This window comes from Caenorhabditis elegans, chromosome II (assembly GCF_000002985.6).
Source record: "Caenorhabditis elegans chromosome II".
Taxonomy (NCBI): domain Eukaryota; kingdom Metazoa; phylum Nematoda; class Chromadorea; order Rhabditida; family Rhabditidae; genus Caenorhabditis; species Caenorhabditis elegans.
The window spans coordinates 6,592,395-6,609,368 of record NC_003280.10 but is presented as its reverse complement, the minus strand read 5'-3'; the positions used below and the strand labels follow the sequence as shown (position 1 = coordinate 6,609,368).

The window sequence follows — 16,974 nt, the reverse complement described above, 5'->3', positions numbered from 1 at the left end:
TTTAGTTTCAAAATGGCGGAATTGGTTCGTCCAAAAAAGCCAAAACATCGAGAGCGAGCACAAAGTGATTATACACCCCCAATACCAGATCGTCCTGCAATTGTGAATGGTTTGAGACTCCCTGCGGTAATAACAATACCACTAAACTTTTTGTTTCATATTGATTTTATTTTCAGGCTCCATCACATACTATTGAGGATTTACCAGAAAGATCAGCATCACCGGAACCTGAAGATCAGTAAGTGGTAAAATAACGATTGAACTGAAAAATATGTATACGTTTCCAGGGATATAAGCTTGACCGAAGATTCCTTGAAACGCGAAGAAGCATCTGAACCTTTAAAAGATGTGAGAAGTAGTCCAGTTCGACCAGCCCCTCCACCACCAGTCAGTTGAAATTCTAAAACTCAAAATATGAATCATTTGTTTTCAGCGTGTTTCTCAAGAAAGAGAAGCTCCACCAATTCCTCCAAGAAGTATGATCTTTCCACGAAGTACCAGCATGGTTGCTGAATCTAGAAAAGAATCAACTACAGCGGTAGCACCAAAACGGAGTGTAGCAGTTGCTTCATATCCAGCTGTCCCCGAACTAGCCGAACTTCCATCCTATACTGATGCGCTTCAACATCCGCAAGTGTATCCTTCAATAAATGGAGGACTTCAGCATTCACACTCAGCTACTGCCATTCCAGTAAGTATTTAATCTGAAACCTTATTATTTTTCTTTATTTTTGTAGGAAAAAACACGATTTTCTGCACCAGTTGAGAGAGAGCGTGTACGAGAGGGAGAAGCTCCTCCGATGTATCCATCTATCAAAACTTACGAACGGAATGAACATGGTTTAATGACTGAAGAAAACTTGGTCACATTCTACCATAATCCCCTTTATGAGCACGCCGAAATGTTTGTTGATCAGTTTATTAAAACTGAGGAAGTACCAACTCAATCTGGATCTTTATTTCCACTCTTAGCTAGACTAAGAACAGTATGTGACCTAATGACTGTTAGTGAAGTGAAAGGAAAAGAGAATACAGAAGAATTGCAAAAATGTTTACGAGAATGTTGGGTTCAACAATCTCTTTCTGTTGATGCAAAAGGAAAATGTGGAGACAACAATGATGGTACAGGTAGAGCATCGTATTTTTCTTTTGAACTGCAACAGGCAGTACTGGATCAAATGAAGAAACTTCTCTCTACGAATCGAAGCAATCTGATGGATCATTCAGTTTGTGAAGAGACTTCGTTTAGATCAATTGCTCTACAAATTCAATGGCAGGTTATTATTATCAATAATAATTTCATGGCTGAAAACGGGTTGTCTACAAATTGTCCACCCAGTTGTGAGTTTATTATTTCAACAGCTTACTAGTTGAATATGAATGTATTTCAGTAATTGCCAGTGTACCTATGACACCGGGTAGAGTTGCTCTTCGCACTGCTCTTTCAGACATATTCTATCATCTTCGGTATCCAAGACTTTCAAAAAGATTTATAGATACACTTGTTGGATGGATCAAAGAATTGGTAAATCATTTCAAGTTCGTAATGTAACGTTTATGTAAAAAAATGTTTCAGACATGTGTGTTGAATATGCGTCAATCATGCGACGACGGTATATTCCTCCTTTGCCACCTTTTACGTCTTCCATCTCCAATTGATCAATGGGCTTCTCCATTTGTACAAACCTTCATTCAATCACAATCTGCTCCAAAGTTGAAGCTTGATTATTGTGTTGCACTTCTCACTCATCTCCTCAACCCAATCAAAGCTCGAGAATCTTTCCTTCGCCATGTTGCTCAATCTGAAAAAGAGGAGTCAACTTGGGAGATTCTTGCAGATGACGATGACGGTGAAGCAAATGAGTTTTCATTTGTCACAATCAACGAATCAGATCTAACTGCATTCCTTGATCAATTTCCGATTTCTGAGCTTTATTCAATTGCTTATCTTGCTTTCACTTCATGTAAGTTTCAAGTTGCAATTGTAAACTTAGACCGTTCAAATTTTCAAATTTTCAGACTCTGACAAAGGATCTCAATTTACTGCTATGATTGCATTCCAGCTCTTGCTCATGAAAGTAAGTATAGTAATATCTAAATTTATGATAGAAACATTGAATTTTTAAGATTCTTGATAATGGTTTGACAAGTTATTCTCAACCCGGATATAAAATGTTCTGTAAGCAAATTGGAATAAGTCTCAAGTGAGTTTGTTATCCTTTGGCTCCTAGATAATGTGTTTTCTTTCAGGCACAGCGTTCGGGAACTTTGCTCCAATTGGCGACTTATTCGAGATCAAGTTCGACCAGGCGAAGAGCATCATCTTCAGAAAGAAGTAGATCGAGTTGTACTTCTAGCTCTAAATTACTTGATTCATCAAGACACCCTTGGATTGTTCCAATTTGTGGTGTCGTTACCATATGCTGTGGTTTCCGAAGAATGTAGAAGCCGATGTGAATATGCTTTAAGATCGAATAAGAAAATGTCTATTCACGAGATTTATGATACACCAATTTGTGAAGTACGCGCCAGGATTAGTAGTCGTCAGTTTCTTTAGAGTAAACCAAAATAATAAACATATTAATTTCAGAAGGAATTTCAAAACGAATAGGTGCGCTTGGAGCTCAGGATTCAGAATTTCTTGTCAACTCATTGGCCTCAATTGGATCTTATTCAAATTCGGATGTTTCGCAACTTTTGAAAGAGCTTATTGATGTGAGATTGAACATTTTTAACTAAAAACTTTACATTTTTGCAGGTTTGCTTTTGTGATGAAGACACTCGAGATGATTTGTATAAATGTGGTGGTGAAGCAATTGGACAAATTCTTATAAAAAGACCTGAAACATTGCATCAATTGCTCACTATTATTGATCGAAATCTTCAGCATATGGATTCCTATGCAATCAATGTTTTATCATCATCACGACTTTTCGAATGTCGATTAACGGAACCAATGATAAGCATCATAGGAAAATGGCTCATTAATAATCCTCCAGAACACGGAGCAAATCGTCTTGCTCGGCGAGTTCTTTCTGGATTGCATTGGGGATTGGCTGTTGATGGTCATAACTTGTGGATTGATGTAGATGTGCACACAATTGCAGCAGATACTGTGGTCAAGGCTCATTCTGTTCATTGTTCACGTTCGAATAGTATGATATCAAAGTCTATAAATAAGATATCAAAACTCGCTTCAAAAGTTGGAGACGCCGAATCGTTGTTCCAGCAGTTTTGTTGGGACCTGCTCGTAAAGCTCAAACTTCCAACGATACCTTCCTCATTGGTTCAAAATGATCTAACAGCACATTATGTGAGGATAGTTCAAAATTGTGAAGATGATGTGGTTGTGTACTTGGAAAAAGGAGTTCCTCTTCTATCGGATTTAGTAACATCTGGAAGTTCAGTGGCTTCTGTTGTTTTACTTTCAAGACTTATTGCTCAACATTATCAGAATGTGAATTTGATGGCTGCTGATAAAAAGTAATTTTATGCAAATTTAAAATCTAATCGTTTGACTTAATTTTCAGCTTCATGACAACATTCGAACGTCTTCTACACATTGATCAACTTCCATATGCAGTTCAATGGCTCAGTGGACCATCATCGACGCCGACTCCTATCGTGAAGCTTATATGTTCAGCAATTTCCTACTATTCTGCAAAGTTACCTCCTAGAGATTATCTGCGTGCTTGGATCACACTACTTTGTGCTGCAAGAACTGGCTGGAATGAGGATGCAGTTACATATCAAATAGTGGGAACTATTGCTCGTATTGCATTTGTTAATGATACCCACAAACTCTACGAAATAACTGGTATCATATTTCAAGCTTATCAACAGCAACTCGCAGCTGAAAAGAACCAATCAAAGGGTATTATGTCTATGTTTTCATCCGACAATACAGTATCCCCACTTATTCCTGATTCGATGCTATCGATTTCTCCGTTTGCATCGTATGTTATGCTTCGAGTCGAACAAAAGTCATTCAACACTTTTTATGGACATTTTTTCGAAACTCTTACGAAAAAGGATAAGTATACACTGGATAATGCTGTGAAGAAAGCATCATCCAAATGCTCAATTACTGTACCTGTGGAGAGGCTTGCTATTTTCCGATGGGCAAAATTAGTAACTGTATGCAACGATCATCAACTATTGCCAATTCTCTTACAACAACTTTCGGGTTCAGCATATCGATTGAGAAAGGCTAATAATTTGAATTTATGCTATGCCCGACGTCTAATTGATGATCCACAAATGCAAGATGTGATGGCTGCTTGTCGAAAAGCAATCGAAGAATCAACGATTGAAACAAAAGGATTGTCTAAAGCTGTAGTAGGATGGTTGTTCACAAAGCATGAGGTGACGAGAACTGGATTCGATTTTTCTGTATTTGACCTGGACTACCTGCTTCAACTCATTCTTGCTGGTGATAAGAACATGTGGCTAGATTTTGTAAATATGCCATACTTCAATTCTGAGGAGTTTTCGGAAAGAAAGTTGTATTCTGTGACTTGCCAACTGTCACCTAAAAATCGTGAATCACCATTACCACCTGAAATAGGATCACCTCGATCCAGATCTTCGGCAAAACCGTTCCCAGTTCTACCTGTTCATTCTGGATTACCACAGGCTCCGCTCATAGATCCATCTATTCTCTTTCAGCAACATACGGTATTACAGCTTGCTTCTCCATTCATCAACACAATAAAACAACTGTCCAAGTAAGTTTTGATCAATTTGTTACCCCGTTGTGAAGTTTTGTGATTTTTCCACAGTGCCGGTCTCGACGCGGCATTTTTTTTTCAAATGCAACAAGGTGTGTGCCTTTAAAGAGTACTGTAATTTTTTTCGTTGAAAGCTGTGGAATTTTCATTGGTTTTCATAGTTCTTTTTCGATAAATATCTGTATCATCAAAAACTCAAACAATAAAAACAGTAAATCGGTGCAAATTCCGCAGCATCGAAAGTTTGCAATTACAGTACTCTTTAAAGGCGCACACCTTTTCGCATTTGGTAAAAATTTGTCTTGTCGAGACCGGGTACCGTATTTTTGGCACAAAAATCGCGAAATTTAGCGTCACCATAATAAAGTAGCTAACATATGAAATGTTTTCAGGCAGTTCGCACAATCCGGAGATAGAATGTCAATGGATGATGATTCATACTGTAAGCAGATCAAAGCCCTTTACCAACCAACACAGCAGACTATTCCTGTTGAAATTCGTTGCTCATATTGCTCGAAACCGAAAGCATGCACAATGAGCATTAAACCGAATGTTCTGAACTCTGAAATTGATTTACAAATGACTCAAAACAGGACTAAACGTTTCGAATTTTGGAATGAACTTTATGCTTCTATTGTCGATAAGGCTGCTGTAGCAACTGCAAGCATCGAACATCTATCTGTTCTAGTGGCTAAAATGACTTCAGCATTGCATCCTGGAACAAGAAATAATGTGCAGCTCACAGGACATTCACTCTTTTATCTTATAACATCTTCTGTTGGAGAGAATGAGTTGTTATTTAGTGTTGCTTCTGATTCATTTTGTAATTCACTCCGATCTTTGGGAGAAGTAAGCGATATTTTAATTTCTTCTTCATCTATTTATTTTCTATTACAGGAGTATGTCAAATTCCGTCCCGAAGAGCAAATGGACGTCATGCAACTGGCATTAGATGGATTTGTACTCTCTGAACCTCTTGTTGAGGTACATCGCATTTCTAATTAGTGGTGTTTTGTTGGGGGAATTAACAAAGCGGAACATAAAATCACCGCACTTTTGATTCATCTAATTATTTTAGGTCTTCACTCCAGAAGTGCTCAATTCGGACGATTTGTGCACAGCGTATAGAAAGCTATCGGACGCTGTGAGAATGCCGGAAAGAAGCAAGATGGCTTTGCAATTGTTAGGTAAGCAATAATTTATTATGATTCTATTTAACAGAAGAACTAAACCCATATTATATTATACATTAATTCCCGTTATGATCCAAAAACCGAAGATGCGTCTTTAGCTCTGACTTCCAAATATTCTCGCTTTTTGATGACATGCGTTGTGCAGATGAGAATTCTGAAGTTCTTTTGAATCGCCAGCAGCCTGAAAGAAACATTTTGTTCTTTCGCTGTAATTATAATTTGTACTCACCGTAAAGCTGCCACTTCCCAATAGGTAATTCCGCCGTTGACAAAGACCATGATGGCTTTTCGAGTACGATTATCTGGTCGACGATCTGCCGCAATATATGTATTCTCTTCGACTAATACTTTATCTTTTCCTGTAAGAAATATGTATTAGTTTCAATTATGAATCAAAAACTAAAACTGCTTACCAATAATTCGTTCATATTCTGCTTGATTCCATCCATGATCTATTGTATCTTCAACGATTTTGCAAAGCAGGGGAGAAATTCTTGCACCGAAAACATAACTCATATCAGAAGGATTTGACATATCCATTGGCTCGTTTCCCTTAACGATTCTGAACTTTCTTGCCAATGTTTCCCATGTCCTGGCACGTTCCGAAATAGTCCGATCGTGTGCGATATGTCGACGGGCGTAAATAACACGGGAATTTCGAAGATTCTGAAGTTCGAACATATGCTCGTATCCGTACTTTTGTAGATACATTTCCACGAATTCGTTGTACGTATCATCAGGAACTCCGTCTAATTTGAGAGATGCAAGTGACATCATCGATAGAACCACATCACGACAGGATCTCATCGGAACTCTTTCAAAAACAAAATCAAAATACTCTTCATGGGTTACGGTTCCGAGTAGCATTTCGTGTTCTAATTTGAACATGGTTCGATAATCTTCCATTTTAACTTTATTCATCATCATTTCGCATGCATTAATGTGCAATTCACAATGCTTGTGATCCTTTTTGAGCGCTCTCAGGTCTTTTTCAACAAAGTTTCTATAATCCGCAACATCATCAATCATCGATGATTTTTCGATACTTTTCTGTATCGATTTCGCTTTGGAATGTAAAAACTCCAGGGCAGCTGTGACGTGCTTGTTTCGAATCGATGCAAAAATGTCCTCACAATTATCCAATTTCACTGTATCTCCTCTATTTTGTTGATGTGCCTCCTTGTCTTCTTCCGGATTAATCTCGATCCAATCAAAATCCAATGGGCCAGTTTGAACTTGTTTCCGTAGATCTACTGGGAAAGCAAGCTTCCCACAATCAATGGTAAAAAATTCATGAAGAAGACCTTCGTAAGATGCTCCGGTCAACAATACAGGAACCGGATCAAGTTGACGATCGAATAGGAATAAATGACTAATTGGTTGATCTGGTCGAGCTCGAAGTTCGTTACTAGAGCACAGTGCATGAACTAGGTTCCATAAATTCTTCGATTCAGATCCCAATCCGTAGACTGTTGGGATTACTCCGTATAAATTTTGAAGTGCTACAAACATGTTGGCAACAGAGAAAAGATCCGGTTGCGCCGATTCCACATGTTGCAATGAAAATAAATCGCTTTCTAACGGCAAAAGGCACATATTCAGGCTAAGTTGAGTTATGTGTCCAATGACTCCAGACGATTCAAAAGCGAGATCGCATTCTTCTAACTGCCTGTTGCACCAGATCACACAAATAGATCGGTTTTCGCTTGACTCTTCCACGTACTCGACAATTTTTCTGGCGTTTTCTACGTTGGGTCTTAGAAAGAAGACTCGCTGATCGATTTCGATGTTCCAAACCTTTGAGAAAAAACAAAAATTACCAAATATAATTGGACTTCACTATTTACCTGTGGTGATTTCTGTAAATCAAAATGCATTATTCGTTTCACTCCGTGTCGTTTCATATCTGATGATGTGGCAATCATATCGAGTGGTCTTAACAGACATTTATCGATAAAAAGCTCTTTTGTTCCTGAAATTATAACATTCACAAAAATGAAAAAAAAACTATTATTTGAATACCTGGTAATGTTTCTAAATAATGTATGAATTCCCTTTGCATAACCATCCGAAGCAAGTGCAAAGTCTCATCGATTTCCAGCTCGGCGGTACCCGGTGCCATGGTTGATTGTTTGAACTTTTCAAATAAATATAGTCATGGAAATAAAATAAAATAAATTGAGTCTTCCTGCGTGGTAATATTATCGTTCTGCATTGAACCGCGAAATGTGATGCATGCAGACACGGCAGCATACTTGACGAGCGAAAAGAGTATATAAGATGAAGAGACGCAGACATCAAAAGTTTTCTTACAGGTCGCCTTGGCATGCAACAAGCTGCCGCTGGCTTACCTCCACATCAATTCGCCGCTCTTTTGCCAATTGCATTTGCAAATCTTGCCAGTCAACCAGATCCTTCGTCTCCACTTCATGCATTGTGTTTACAGGTAAAATAATATAAGAAGACACACAAACATTCTGGTTATTTTCAGCATGTCATTTTCTTTGTGTTTCACCATTTCCCGGATAACATTGTTAATGGACTTGACTTGACTCTGGATGGATGTAACACGAATTCAACTCCTGCTTCACTTTTGGACGCTATTGTTGATAAATTGGATGCAAACGATTACTTGAAGAAGAAAAATTCGTTTGACTTGGGAGCTGCCAAAGCTGATGAATGTGCTAGAATATTGTCTAAGCGATTGGATGAAGCAAGAACAAAACTTCCGAATTTCTATGGGTAAGTGTTTATGATCGTACATTTTATTATTTTTTGGAAAACTCTATTTTTAGAATATGGTCTCGTTACTTGGATTCAGTAACTCGTCTCGCGCAACTGTTCCTTTTTGTGCCTATTCGTGATGGATACGAGCCCAACAAGTCAGTTTCAGTGCTGCAAAGAGAATGTTATGAATATTTCACCCGTGTTGCCGCAGTATTTTCGCCATTGATCGCCCCATACTCTCCAACTCACCCACCTTTCTCGACCTCCCATGAAGCTCAGGCAATGCTCGTTCTCGATCGATTCGTCGACTTTCTATCTGCCCTTCATTTCAATTCAAGTATACCACCTGGAATGCAGAACATTCAGTCATTGGTTTGGCAGTATTATTGTGAAAAACTTTCTATTCTGACACATGGGACTCAACACTATTATGATGTTATTGAACGGCAACTAGTACGACTGAATTGGCAAGCTCTATGGCCATCAAGACTCGCTATAACAGCAATGGAAAATTGTCTGGATACAAGATCACAAGACTGTGCTTCATTTATTTCACAAATGGTTGCTCGTATTCCGTGGAGCAATATTCTTCAAACAATGCACGAGGATAGTAGACCAAGCTACTTGGCTTCTTTATTCGGAGTACTTGTTCGTCTTGCTGCTCGTCCTCGAAATTATGATAAAGTCCGTGCATCGTTGCTGGAGCTTTGCAAATCATTTTCGCTACGATCTGACTGGAATAAAATTTATCCGGAAGATGCTGCCGGAATAGCATCTGCTGTAACAAAATGTTTGCCCTCGGATTCATTATCAAATCCCGTGGAAATGGTATCAGTAATTCAAGTTATATGGAGGAAAATCTGTTGTTTTGTTGTACGTGAGCCATTCTCCGAAGTATCCCTTCAAAAACAGAAGTTGTGGATTCAAACCGAAAGTTCTCTACTTTTGAAAGCGGAGTCCTCACAAATTCCCGCAGCTTACAATTCACTAATTTCGGATGTGAATGCACTAGCCTTGAATCACTGTAAGTATATTTCCAGAAACTCAATTTTTCATTAAATTTTTCTCTACAGCAAATCTACGAGAATTCCGGGTCGTCACTCGCGAACTGACAGCAATGTGGAAGAATATCACAGATGCCAAACTAGGAGGTAAATTAATTTATATATAGACATCTTTATTCAAATTTTTAAATTCAGAAGCTCTTGTATCTATATGGTCGGAATATTTGGCTGCAAATCCAACTTCTCCTCTTGTTCTAACATCTGTCAATACTTTAGTCGATTCATTGAACATTGATCAGTTGACAACTGCATTGAAAGTTATTGAAAAAGTTATATGTGCCTACTTCCTAAGTAAGTGAGATTTTATAATCTCTTAATTTATATTTTTGGTACTTCAGGAACGGACAGTAACTGGGCAGAACTTCTTCATTGGATTCAATTTCCCACAGGAAGCTTGAAATCTATCAAATCATATCTCATGACTGTACCATCATCAGAGAACAAAGTTCAGATGCTCCCATTGACTCTAAAAATTTTCATGGATTATGGGGGCGTTGATGAGAACAAATTCTTTGATTTGCACCACTACGTGATCAGTATACGTCCTAAACATGTCGCCTCGGAATCTGGTTTCATATGTCTCCTGGCTCGTCATCTTCAATGGATGGCAAATCGTAGTTCTGCACTTCCTGCTCATTTTGCACCAAGTGATGACCTTCTTTCATCTCTAATTAAATATCTTGGAAAAGCTTCCAAAGACGAATCGAGTTTTTTGACTGCCCTAATCAGCAGCAAAAAGACAGCATATTCTCAAAAGTATGTTTAAATTAATTTTATTGCAACCATTGAACAAAAAAAACTTATTCAGAATGCGTGTTACTCTTCACATTCTGGAACTTTACTTGACGCAGCAAACACTCGGAGAAGGAAAGCGTCCTAGATGTGATGCCAACTCACCGGTACTCAATTCTCGTATATCAACCTTGAAGGATCTAGCTCAACAAAAATCCAATCAGAATATGAGCAATGCATTCAACAAAGCCACCGCATATTTTGTACAGATCGAGACTCATCGCATCCAATCATCGCCCAAATTGCTTCTCGAAATAGGTCGATCCGCGTTTGGAGATCTTTTCCTTACTGATGTATAATTGTATCCTATTTTTCTTTGATTTCCCCATTCTTTACTCATTTTCTGGATCCCATTCACTACTTTTATGTGACAGCAAATAACGGGTTTCCTGCTCACCGATTCATTTGTGTTCCCTCATAGTCAGTTTTATGCACTTTGTATCCCTATGCACCTCATTCCCATTTTCATTAATGTGAAATAGTCATGGAGAAAAATAATGAATGAATAGTTTATTTTTCAATATTTTAAAGATAATTTTATATTTCCGTTGGCAAGTGTGCTCCATTCGTATGCCTTGAGAAGTCAGTGTGGGGATCGATAAGCTTGAGAGCAGGAGGATTGAGCACTTGGAGAAAATAGAAACTGAAGGAAGAGACGGAGACGCGAGAGTCACAATGAGTCCGCGCCCATCTCCGTTATTACTTTTTGCAAAGTGTTTGTGTTCGCTCTCATTTATTTTTAATAAAAATTTGCAGAAAACGATTAAAATAAAATATTTCAGGGTTTTAACCATGCTTCTTCTACGGATAGGATCATTATTTTTACTAGTTTCATCCGCACTGAGTCAGAAAGAAGATCCGTATAAAGTTCTTGGAATCAGTAGAAGAGCCAGTGCTAAAGAGATCAAAAGTGCTTATAAAAGTCTTGCAAGAGAATGGTAAGTCGATAGTTTTTATTATGAAAAAACAAACTAAAATTTATCAAGATGGTCTTTCGAACTTTTCAAATAAATTTGAATTTATGATGCTCTTTGAAAAATAAATAAAATAAAAAACAGTCATTTTTTTTCTATGGAAAAATCGATAAAATGTTGTACAGTAATCTTAAAGGCGCACACACCAAGATTTTTAATAATCGGTGCGCGCGGCGAGACCATTCCGCACCAATGCACCCTCCTTTAAACTCTTAGAAGTAAAACTTGTTTTTTATTTTTTAAATTGACTAATTAATTAAATATTCCTTTGTTAAATGCCTTATAATCAATACCGCGTTTTCTTAAAAATTATAACAGAACTTTAAAATTTCAGTGAAAAATTACAGGCATCCTGATAAACGGAAAGATGAAGCTGCTTCAGGTCGTTTTATGGAAATTGCTGAAGCTTACGAAGTTCTGTCGGATCCTTTAAGAAAGGAACGTTATGATCGATTTGGAACTTTTGACGATGTTAAACAATTTGAAGACAACGCAGAAAGAGCTAGATCGTTTGTAAGTTACTTTTTAATGGAATAATTCAAATATTAGTATTTTCAGTATGGATTCGGAGGTTTTGGCGGTTTTGGATTTGACGAAAGTGTATTTGAGTACAAATATCGAATGTCATATCAGCAATATCAGTTCAAAATATTGGAAGAATCAAATACGAAGCCATATATTGTATATATTTATTCAAATTATTGTCAAATGTGTTATCGTTTCCATCCGCAATGGAAACGAGTTATTGCTGATCTCGAACCACTTGGTTACGGTATTGCTACGGTAAATGGTAACAGAGAACAAAATTTGATGGAGAAAATGCGCATTTCTCATGTTCCTGCATTGGTAGCAATTGTGGAAGGAAGAATTATTCCGATGCGGATTGACTCCAGCTTCAGTGATAGGTATGTAAATATTATGCATTTCATTATCATATAAAATCAAATTTCAGATCTATTGTCGCATTTGCTCAAAAAGTGATACCTAGCTACTTTATGACGAAAATCAATTCCGGAGTCATGCTGTCCCGTTTTGTTGATCAATGGAAAAGCAGCAACAAAATATCAGTTGTGATTTTCGGAGCAGCCGCCAATCCAAGAATTCGTTATCTGCTCGCCGCAATGAAATACTCGCAATTCGCTCGATTTGCTTATGTTTCACTATCGGATAGTTCAGACGAAGTTCGAATTCTGAGAGAATCAGTCGATATTAAGTGTGTTCAATGTGAGAATATTCTAATTTATGGAGACATGGAGCATGTGAGTTTTTTTTTGGAACTTTGTTTTGAAAAAAAAATCGGTTTACAGGAAGATGCTGTCGATCGATTATCCATAAGTGAAGCTAAAAAATTAACAATGGAGGCAATCGATGAATTTATCGAAAGAAACAAAGTTCTTACATTACCTAGACTATCGTCACAAGAATTACTCGATGAAGTTTGTCCAGTGTCTTCAAGATCACCACGTCATCTTTGTGTAATCCTTCCAGTAACATCTCATAGTTCCGAAGAAGAACATGTTGACGCATTCCGTCGTTACGTGAAAGATACTAAATCAATTTGGAAATCTAAAAAAGTCAATTTTTCATACATCTATGTGGATAAACAAAAGGATTGGGTCAAACCATTTGCGGAAAAACGGAAGGGAGAATTGAAAAATGAAGGACGAGATTTACTGATATTCTGGAGAACTGAATACAAGAAAGCAAGATTTACATGGCTGGAAGGAGCATGGACAGGACACAAGGAAACTGATGATTTGATTATGAATGTCGTTGAACAAAGAAAACGATTAGATGAGACTTGTACTGTTGGAAATATTAACGATGAATATGGACTTTCGATATTTACAAGATGTAGTCGTGCATTCTGGAGAATGTGGGAAGTTGTATGGTTTCGTGTATCAAATGAAGAAACGTACATGTTCTTATCTGCAGTTGGAACACTTTTTATGATTATGTCAGTTGGATGGCTTTTTAGTTATTTCAGTGAAAAGCCATCAGATATCAAAAAGCGAAAACCGAAAGCAAATGATGTGGCAGATTTAACTGGTGATCCAACAATAGCAAGTGATTGGCATCCGGATGATCCGAATACTAAAAAGAAGGACGGAGATAATTCTAAACAGATTTCTAGTGGAAAATCGAAATGGGCAGTTGCAATGAAACCATTAATTCATGAACTTCGAGCAGAAACATATTTTGGAATGATTCGTCTTTTGAAACCTGGATGTAGATCAATGATACTTTTAGTTGATGAAGAAAACAAGGATTCATTGATCAACAAGTTCTCACAATATGTGTATCCTCTCAGAAAGTAAGTTGATTTTACAAAAAGCTATTTTAGCAATAAAATTTTTCACTACAAACCAAACTTTCCGGCTGAATAAAATTTTCAAAAAAAAGCGATGGAAAATCCGAATCAAAATATTAAAATTTTTGATTATGTGAAAAATCACTTTTAAAAAACCACTCATAATTTTAAAAGTCGACCAAAATAATTTTTCTACGAATTTTATATTCTAATTAAGTTTTGAGCCGAAAATTTTTATAAATTTCCCAATTTACAAAAAAAAATTGGTCCGACAATTTTTTAATCGAAAGTTATAATTTTTTTATATAAAGCTTCTAGGTTTTTTCCCGAATATCACACTTATTTTTTTCAAAATTTCAGCAACAAAACATTCTCATTCGGATTTCTGATAGTTCCAAAAAATCTGGATTGGTTCCGTAAACTACTGGAGCATACACTTCCAACTGATGGAAAACCAACGCCTGAACCAGATGTTAGTCAATCAATGTATAAAAGACTGAAATTAATCAACCATCGACATACTATTGGAACAGTTTTGACACTATGCGGTTGGAAGCTCTATTTCTCAATTTACCATCCAAAACACGTGGAGCTGAGTCGTCGGAATTTCATCGACACTGACGAGGAGCCCAGTAGTGATGATGAAGCATCGTACAGAAGTGACGAGTTTGCATCAATGGGTGAAAAGAAAAAATTACATAGAAGCTCTTCTCAACGTGGAGTTAACATGGAAAATGTACTGGATGGTTTCCCGAATTGGATGGATCGTCTTTTAGAAGGATCTATCAGAAGGTAAGAAATGTTCAAATAGAATTTATTAATTAAAATTTGAATATTCTTTAGATACTACATCCCCGAGTGGCCGGATAATCTGAAGTAATCTTCAACTAATTATGAGGTTTCCCCCCGTTCATCAATATGTCTACCTTCTCGTCCTCTCTTTTTGGCTCTCTCTCCCTCTCTATCCCTCTCATACATTTGGTGCTCAAAGATTTTCTTCTCAGCTAGTTCACAAGTTCACAACTCTTGATCTTAATTCGTGTTATTTCTTTCTTTCATAAATTTCACTCTATTGCTTCAGTTATCTAACTTGTTTATTCAATCACTTGTCAATTGCCATCTCGGATTCTACGCCAATACTTTAATAAGAAACATAATAAGAGAACATATTTTATCATTATAATAAATATTTTACTATTTAATTATTTAAATAGCCCTTAATTTCAAATCTGTTAACAAATACATATTTATCATATCTATACTGCCAAATTTTAGTATTTCTTGAGAAATTTCTTAGTCTTCCAAACATTTTAAAAATATTTTCAGAATGTCGGTCAGAGCAACTGTGGTAAAACGGACAATCAGCGGAGGGAAAGGAAAAATCTCTGAATACTGCGATGGAACTAAAGCAGTTTTCCACTACCAGGCATTGTTCCCAATCGAAAAACATGAAAAAGGACAACCACTTTCTCTAGAAAAGTACTTTCAATAACAAAATTTGTAATTTTTGGTTAATTTCAATTTCCAGAGATGCATTCAAAAGTATCGATGATACTCGTAAACCATGGCCACATGGGTACGGTAAACCATTAGAAATCGTTTTTGGAAAGAAGTTTCAACTGCCTGTATTCGAACAATGTCTGAAAACGATGCTCGTGGATGAGATCTCACAATTTGATGTCGAATGTATTGATTTAGTACAGTATCCATTTGTATCGAAAAAGTTACGAGATCTTGTGAAACCATGTGATGGGAAACACAGTCATGCACACACAACTCACATGTGCGCAGCTAGTATAGCTCAAGGGTTTGTTGATAAAAAAAAAAAAAGTATTTTAAAAAGTTTTTAAATAATTCATCTATAGAACTGGATATGAAGAACTCGACGAATTGATGAAAAATCCACGACCTCTTCGATTTGTATTTCATCTTCTTCAAGTCTTTGAACCAGATCAATATGTACATGATTCGTGGCAATTAGATGAAGATGATAAACTGAAATCTGTTGAAGCTCTTCGACAAAAAGGAAATGAACTATTTGTACAAGTAAGTTCTGAAATTTAAAAATTTTTGAAAACGCTTTGAAACCGAGTACGGTACTATTATTTCCCTGGCGCGAAATTTTACAAATTTTAACCTAAAAAACAGAAAAATAAATAAAAATTCAGCAACAACGAAAATTTGAAGCTACAGTAACCTTAAAGGCACACAACTTTACTAGTTACCCAAAAATGTGTCGTGTCGAGACCGGGTACTGTATTTTTGGCGCAAAATGGCAAAACTTCGCGTCTGGGTATTAGAGAAAAAACTATAATTTTTGGGTTTCTGTATACTATCGGGTTACTGTAGTGGTCGGGGTACGGTAGAAGTTTATGTAATGTTGTGTCACAAGAGCTGTAGAGTTTAGACGCGAATAGAAAAATCTGGTCACCAGAATAAAACTAATTCGATTTTCAGAAAGATTATAAAGAAGCCATTGATGCGTATCGAGATGCTCTTACTCGACTGGATACTTTAATTCTTCGTGAAAAGCCAGGAGAACCAGAATGGGTTGAACTTGATAGAAAGGTAAAAAAATAGTTTTTTCTTCTAAACCTAAAAACTTTTCAGAATATTCCCTTGTACGCAAACATGTCCCAATGTTACTTGAATATTGGAGATCTTCACGAAGCCGAAGAAACCTCAAGTGAAGTTCTTAAACGTGAAGAAACGAACGAAAAAGCATTGTTCCGTCGAGCCAAAGCGAGAATTGCTGCGTGGAAGTTGGACGAGGTCAGTTTATAAAATATAGAAGAGCAGCTGCTCCTCCTGCACTTTGTTTCCCCTTTCCACCCATAATCGATTCCAGGCAGAAGAAGACCTCAAACTGCTGCTGCGCAACCACCCAGCTGCTGCAAGTGTCGTTGCTCGGGAAATGAAAATTGTGACAGAACGGAGAGCCGAAAAGAAGGCTGACTCTCGTGTCACTTATTCGAAAATGTTTCAGCCATAATTTATATGATTCTTCTTGACGTATTTTTTATATCTATTTAATTCTTGTACTATATCGTATTTCTATAACATCTATGTACATTCCAAAATCAACTTCTCATGTATTAAAATATCAACAGAATTTCTACATATAAAGCATGTACTTTCATTCAATTTTCATTTCTTTCTCTTGTTTTCGATTCAAAACATATT

The 16,974-nt window shown here is 36.9% G+C and overlaps 4 protein-coding genes across 5 annotated transcripts; 3 read left to right on the top strand and 1 right to left on the bottom strand.

Annotated features, from left to right (window-relative positions):
• Positions 1 to 3: 3 nt before the first annotated feature.
• Positions 4 to 11,025, top strand: epg-5 (Ectopic P granules protein 5). The gene is made up of 23 exons (NM_001369482.2): positions 4 to 126; positions 177 to 238; positions 288 to 387; positions 434 to 691; positions 738 to 1,341; positions 1,392 to 1,525; positions 1,577 to 1,964; positions 2,020 to 2,078; positions 2,128 to 2,204; positions 2,251 to 2,543; positions 2,591 to 2,715; positions 2,759 to 3,483; positions 3,531 to 4,727; positions 5,123 to 5,579; positions 5,628 to 5,714; positions 5,809 to 5,917; positions 8,239 to 8,369; positions 8,415 to 8,665; positions 8,719 to 9,674; positions 9,724 to 9,801; positions 9,850 to 10,005; positions 10,053 to 10,470; positions 10,523 to 11,025. Exons 1-23 carry the CDS (start codon positions 13 to 15, stop codon positions 10,803 to 10,805), a joined length of 7,062 nt encoding a protein of 2,353 aa, NP_001356411.1. The 5' UTR covers positions 4 to 12; the 3' UTR covers positions 10,806 to 11,025.
• vps-33.2 (Vacuolar protein sorting-associated protein 33B) lies at positions 5,910 to 8,153 on the bottom strand. The gene is made up of 5 exons (NM_062941.7): positions 7,946 to 8,153; positions 7,771 to 7,895; positions 6,337 to 7,720; positions 6,153 to 6,282; positions 5,910 to 6,104 (listed from the first exon to the last, which is right to left on the bottom strand). The coding sequence occupies exons 1-5, from the start codon at positions 8,043 to 8,045 to the stop codon at positions 5,990 to 5,992; spliced, it is 1,854 nt and encodes a 617-aa protein (NP_495342.2). The 5' UTR covers positions 8,046 to 8,153; the 3' UTR covers positions 5,910 to 5,989.
• A 263-nt stretch (positions 11,026 to 11,288) lies between the features above and the next one.
• Positions 11,289 to 14,999, top strand: dnj-8 (the record flags this gene model as incomplete). 2 transcript variants are annotated; one of them, NM_001047288.6, is made up of 7 exons in its annotated part: positions 11,289 to 11,444; positions 11,828 to 11,993; positions 12,039 to 12,385; positions 12,433 to 12,739; positions 12,788 to 13,794; positions 14,152 to 14,583; positions 14,635 to 14,999. In NM_001047288.6, the coding sequence occupies 7 exons, from the start codon at positions 11,299 to 11,301 to the stop codon at positions 14,669 to 14,671; spliced, it is 2,442 nt and encodes an 813-aa protein (NP_001040753.1). The 2 variants fall into 2 exon arrangements, with proteins under 2 accessions (NP_001040753.1, NP_001040754.1); NM_001047289.6 differs by lacking the exon at positions 11,289 to 11,444 and having other exon boundaries at positions 11,871 to 11,993; positions 14,635 to 14,671.
• Positions 15,000 to 15,117: 118 nt separating this feature from the next.
• Positions 15,118 to 16,929, top strand: aipr-1 (AIP/AIPL N-terminal FKBP-type PPIase domain-containing protein). The gene is made up of 6 exons (NM_062938.6): positions 15,118 to 15,270; positions 15,320 to 15,598; positions 15,657 to 15,837; positions 16,249 to 16,359; positions 16,402 to 16,563; positions 16,640 to 16,929. The coding sequence occupies exons 1-6, from the start codon at positions 15,119 to 15,121 to the stop codon at positions 16,781 to 16,783; spliced, it is 1,029 nt and encodes a 342-aa protein (NP_495339.1). The 5' UTR covers position 15,118; the 3' UTR covers positions 16,784 to 16,929.
• Positions 16,930 to 16,974: the final 45 nt, after the last annotated feature.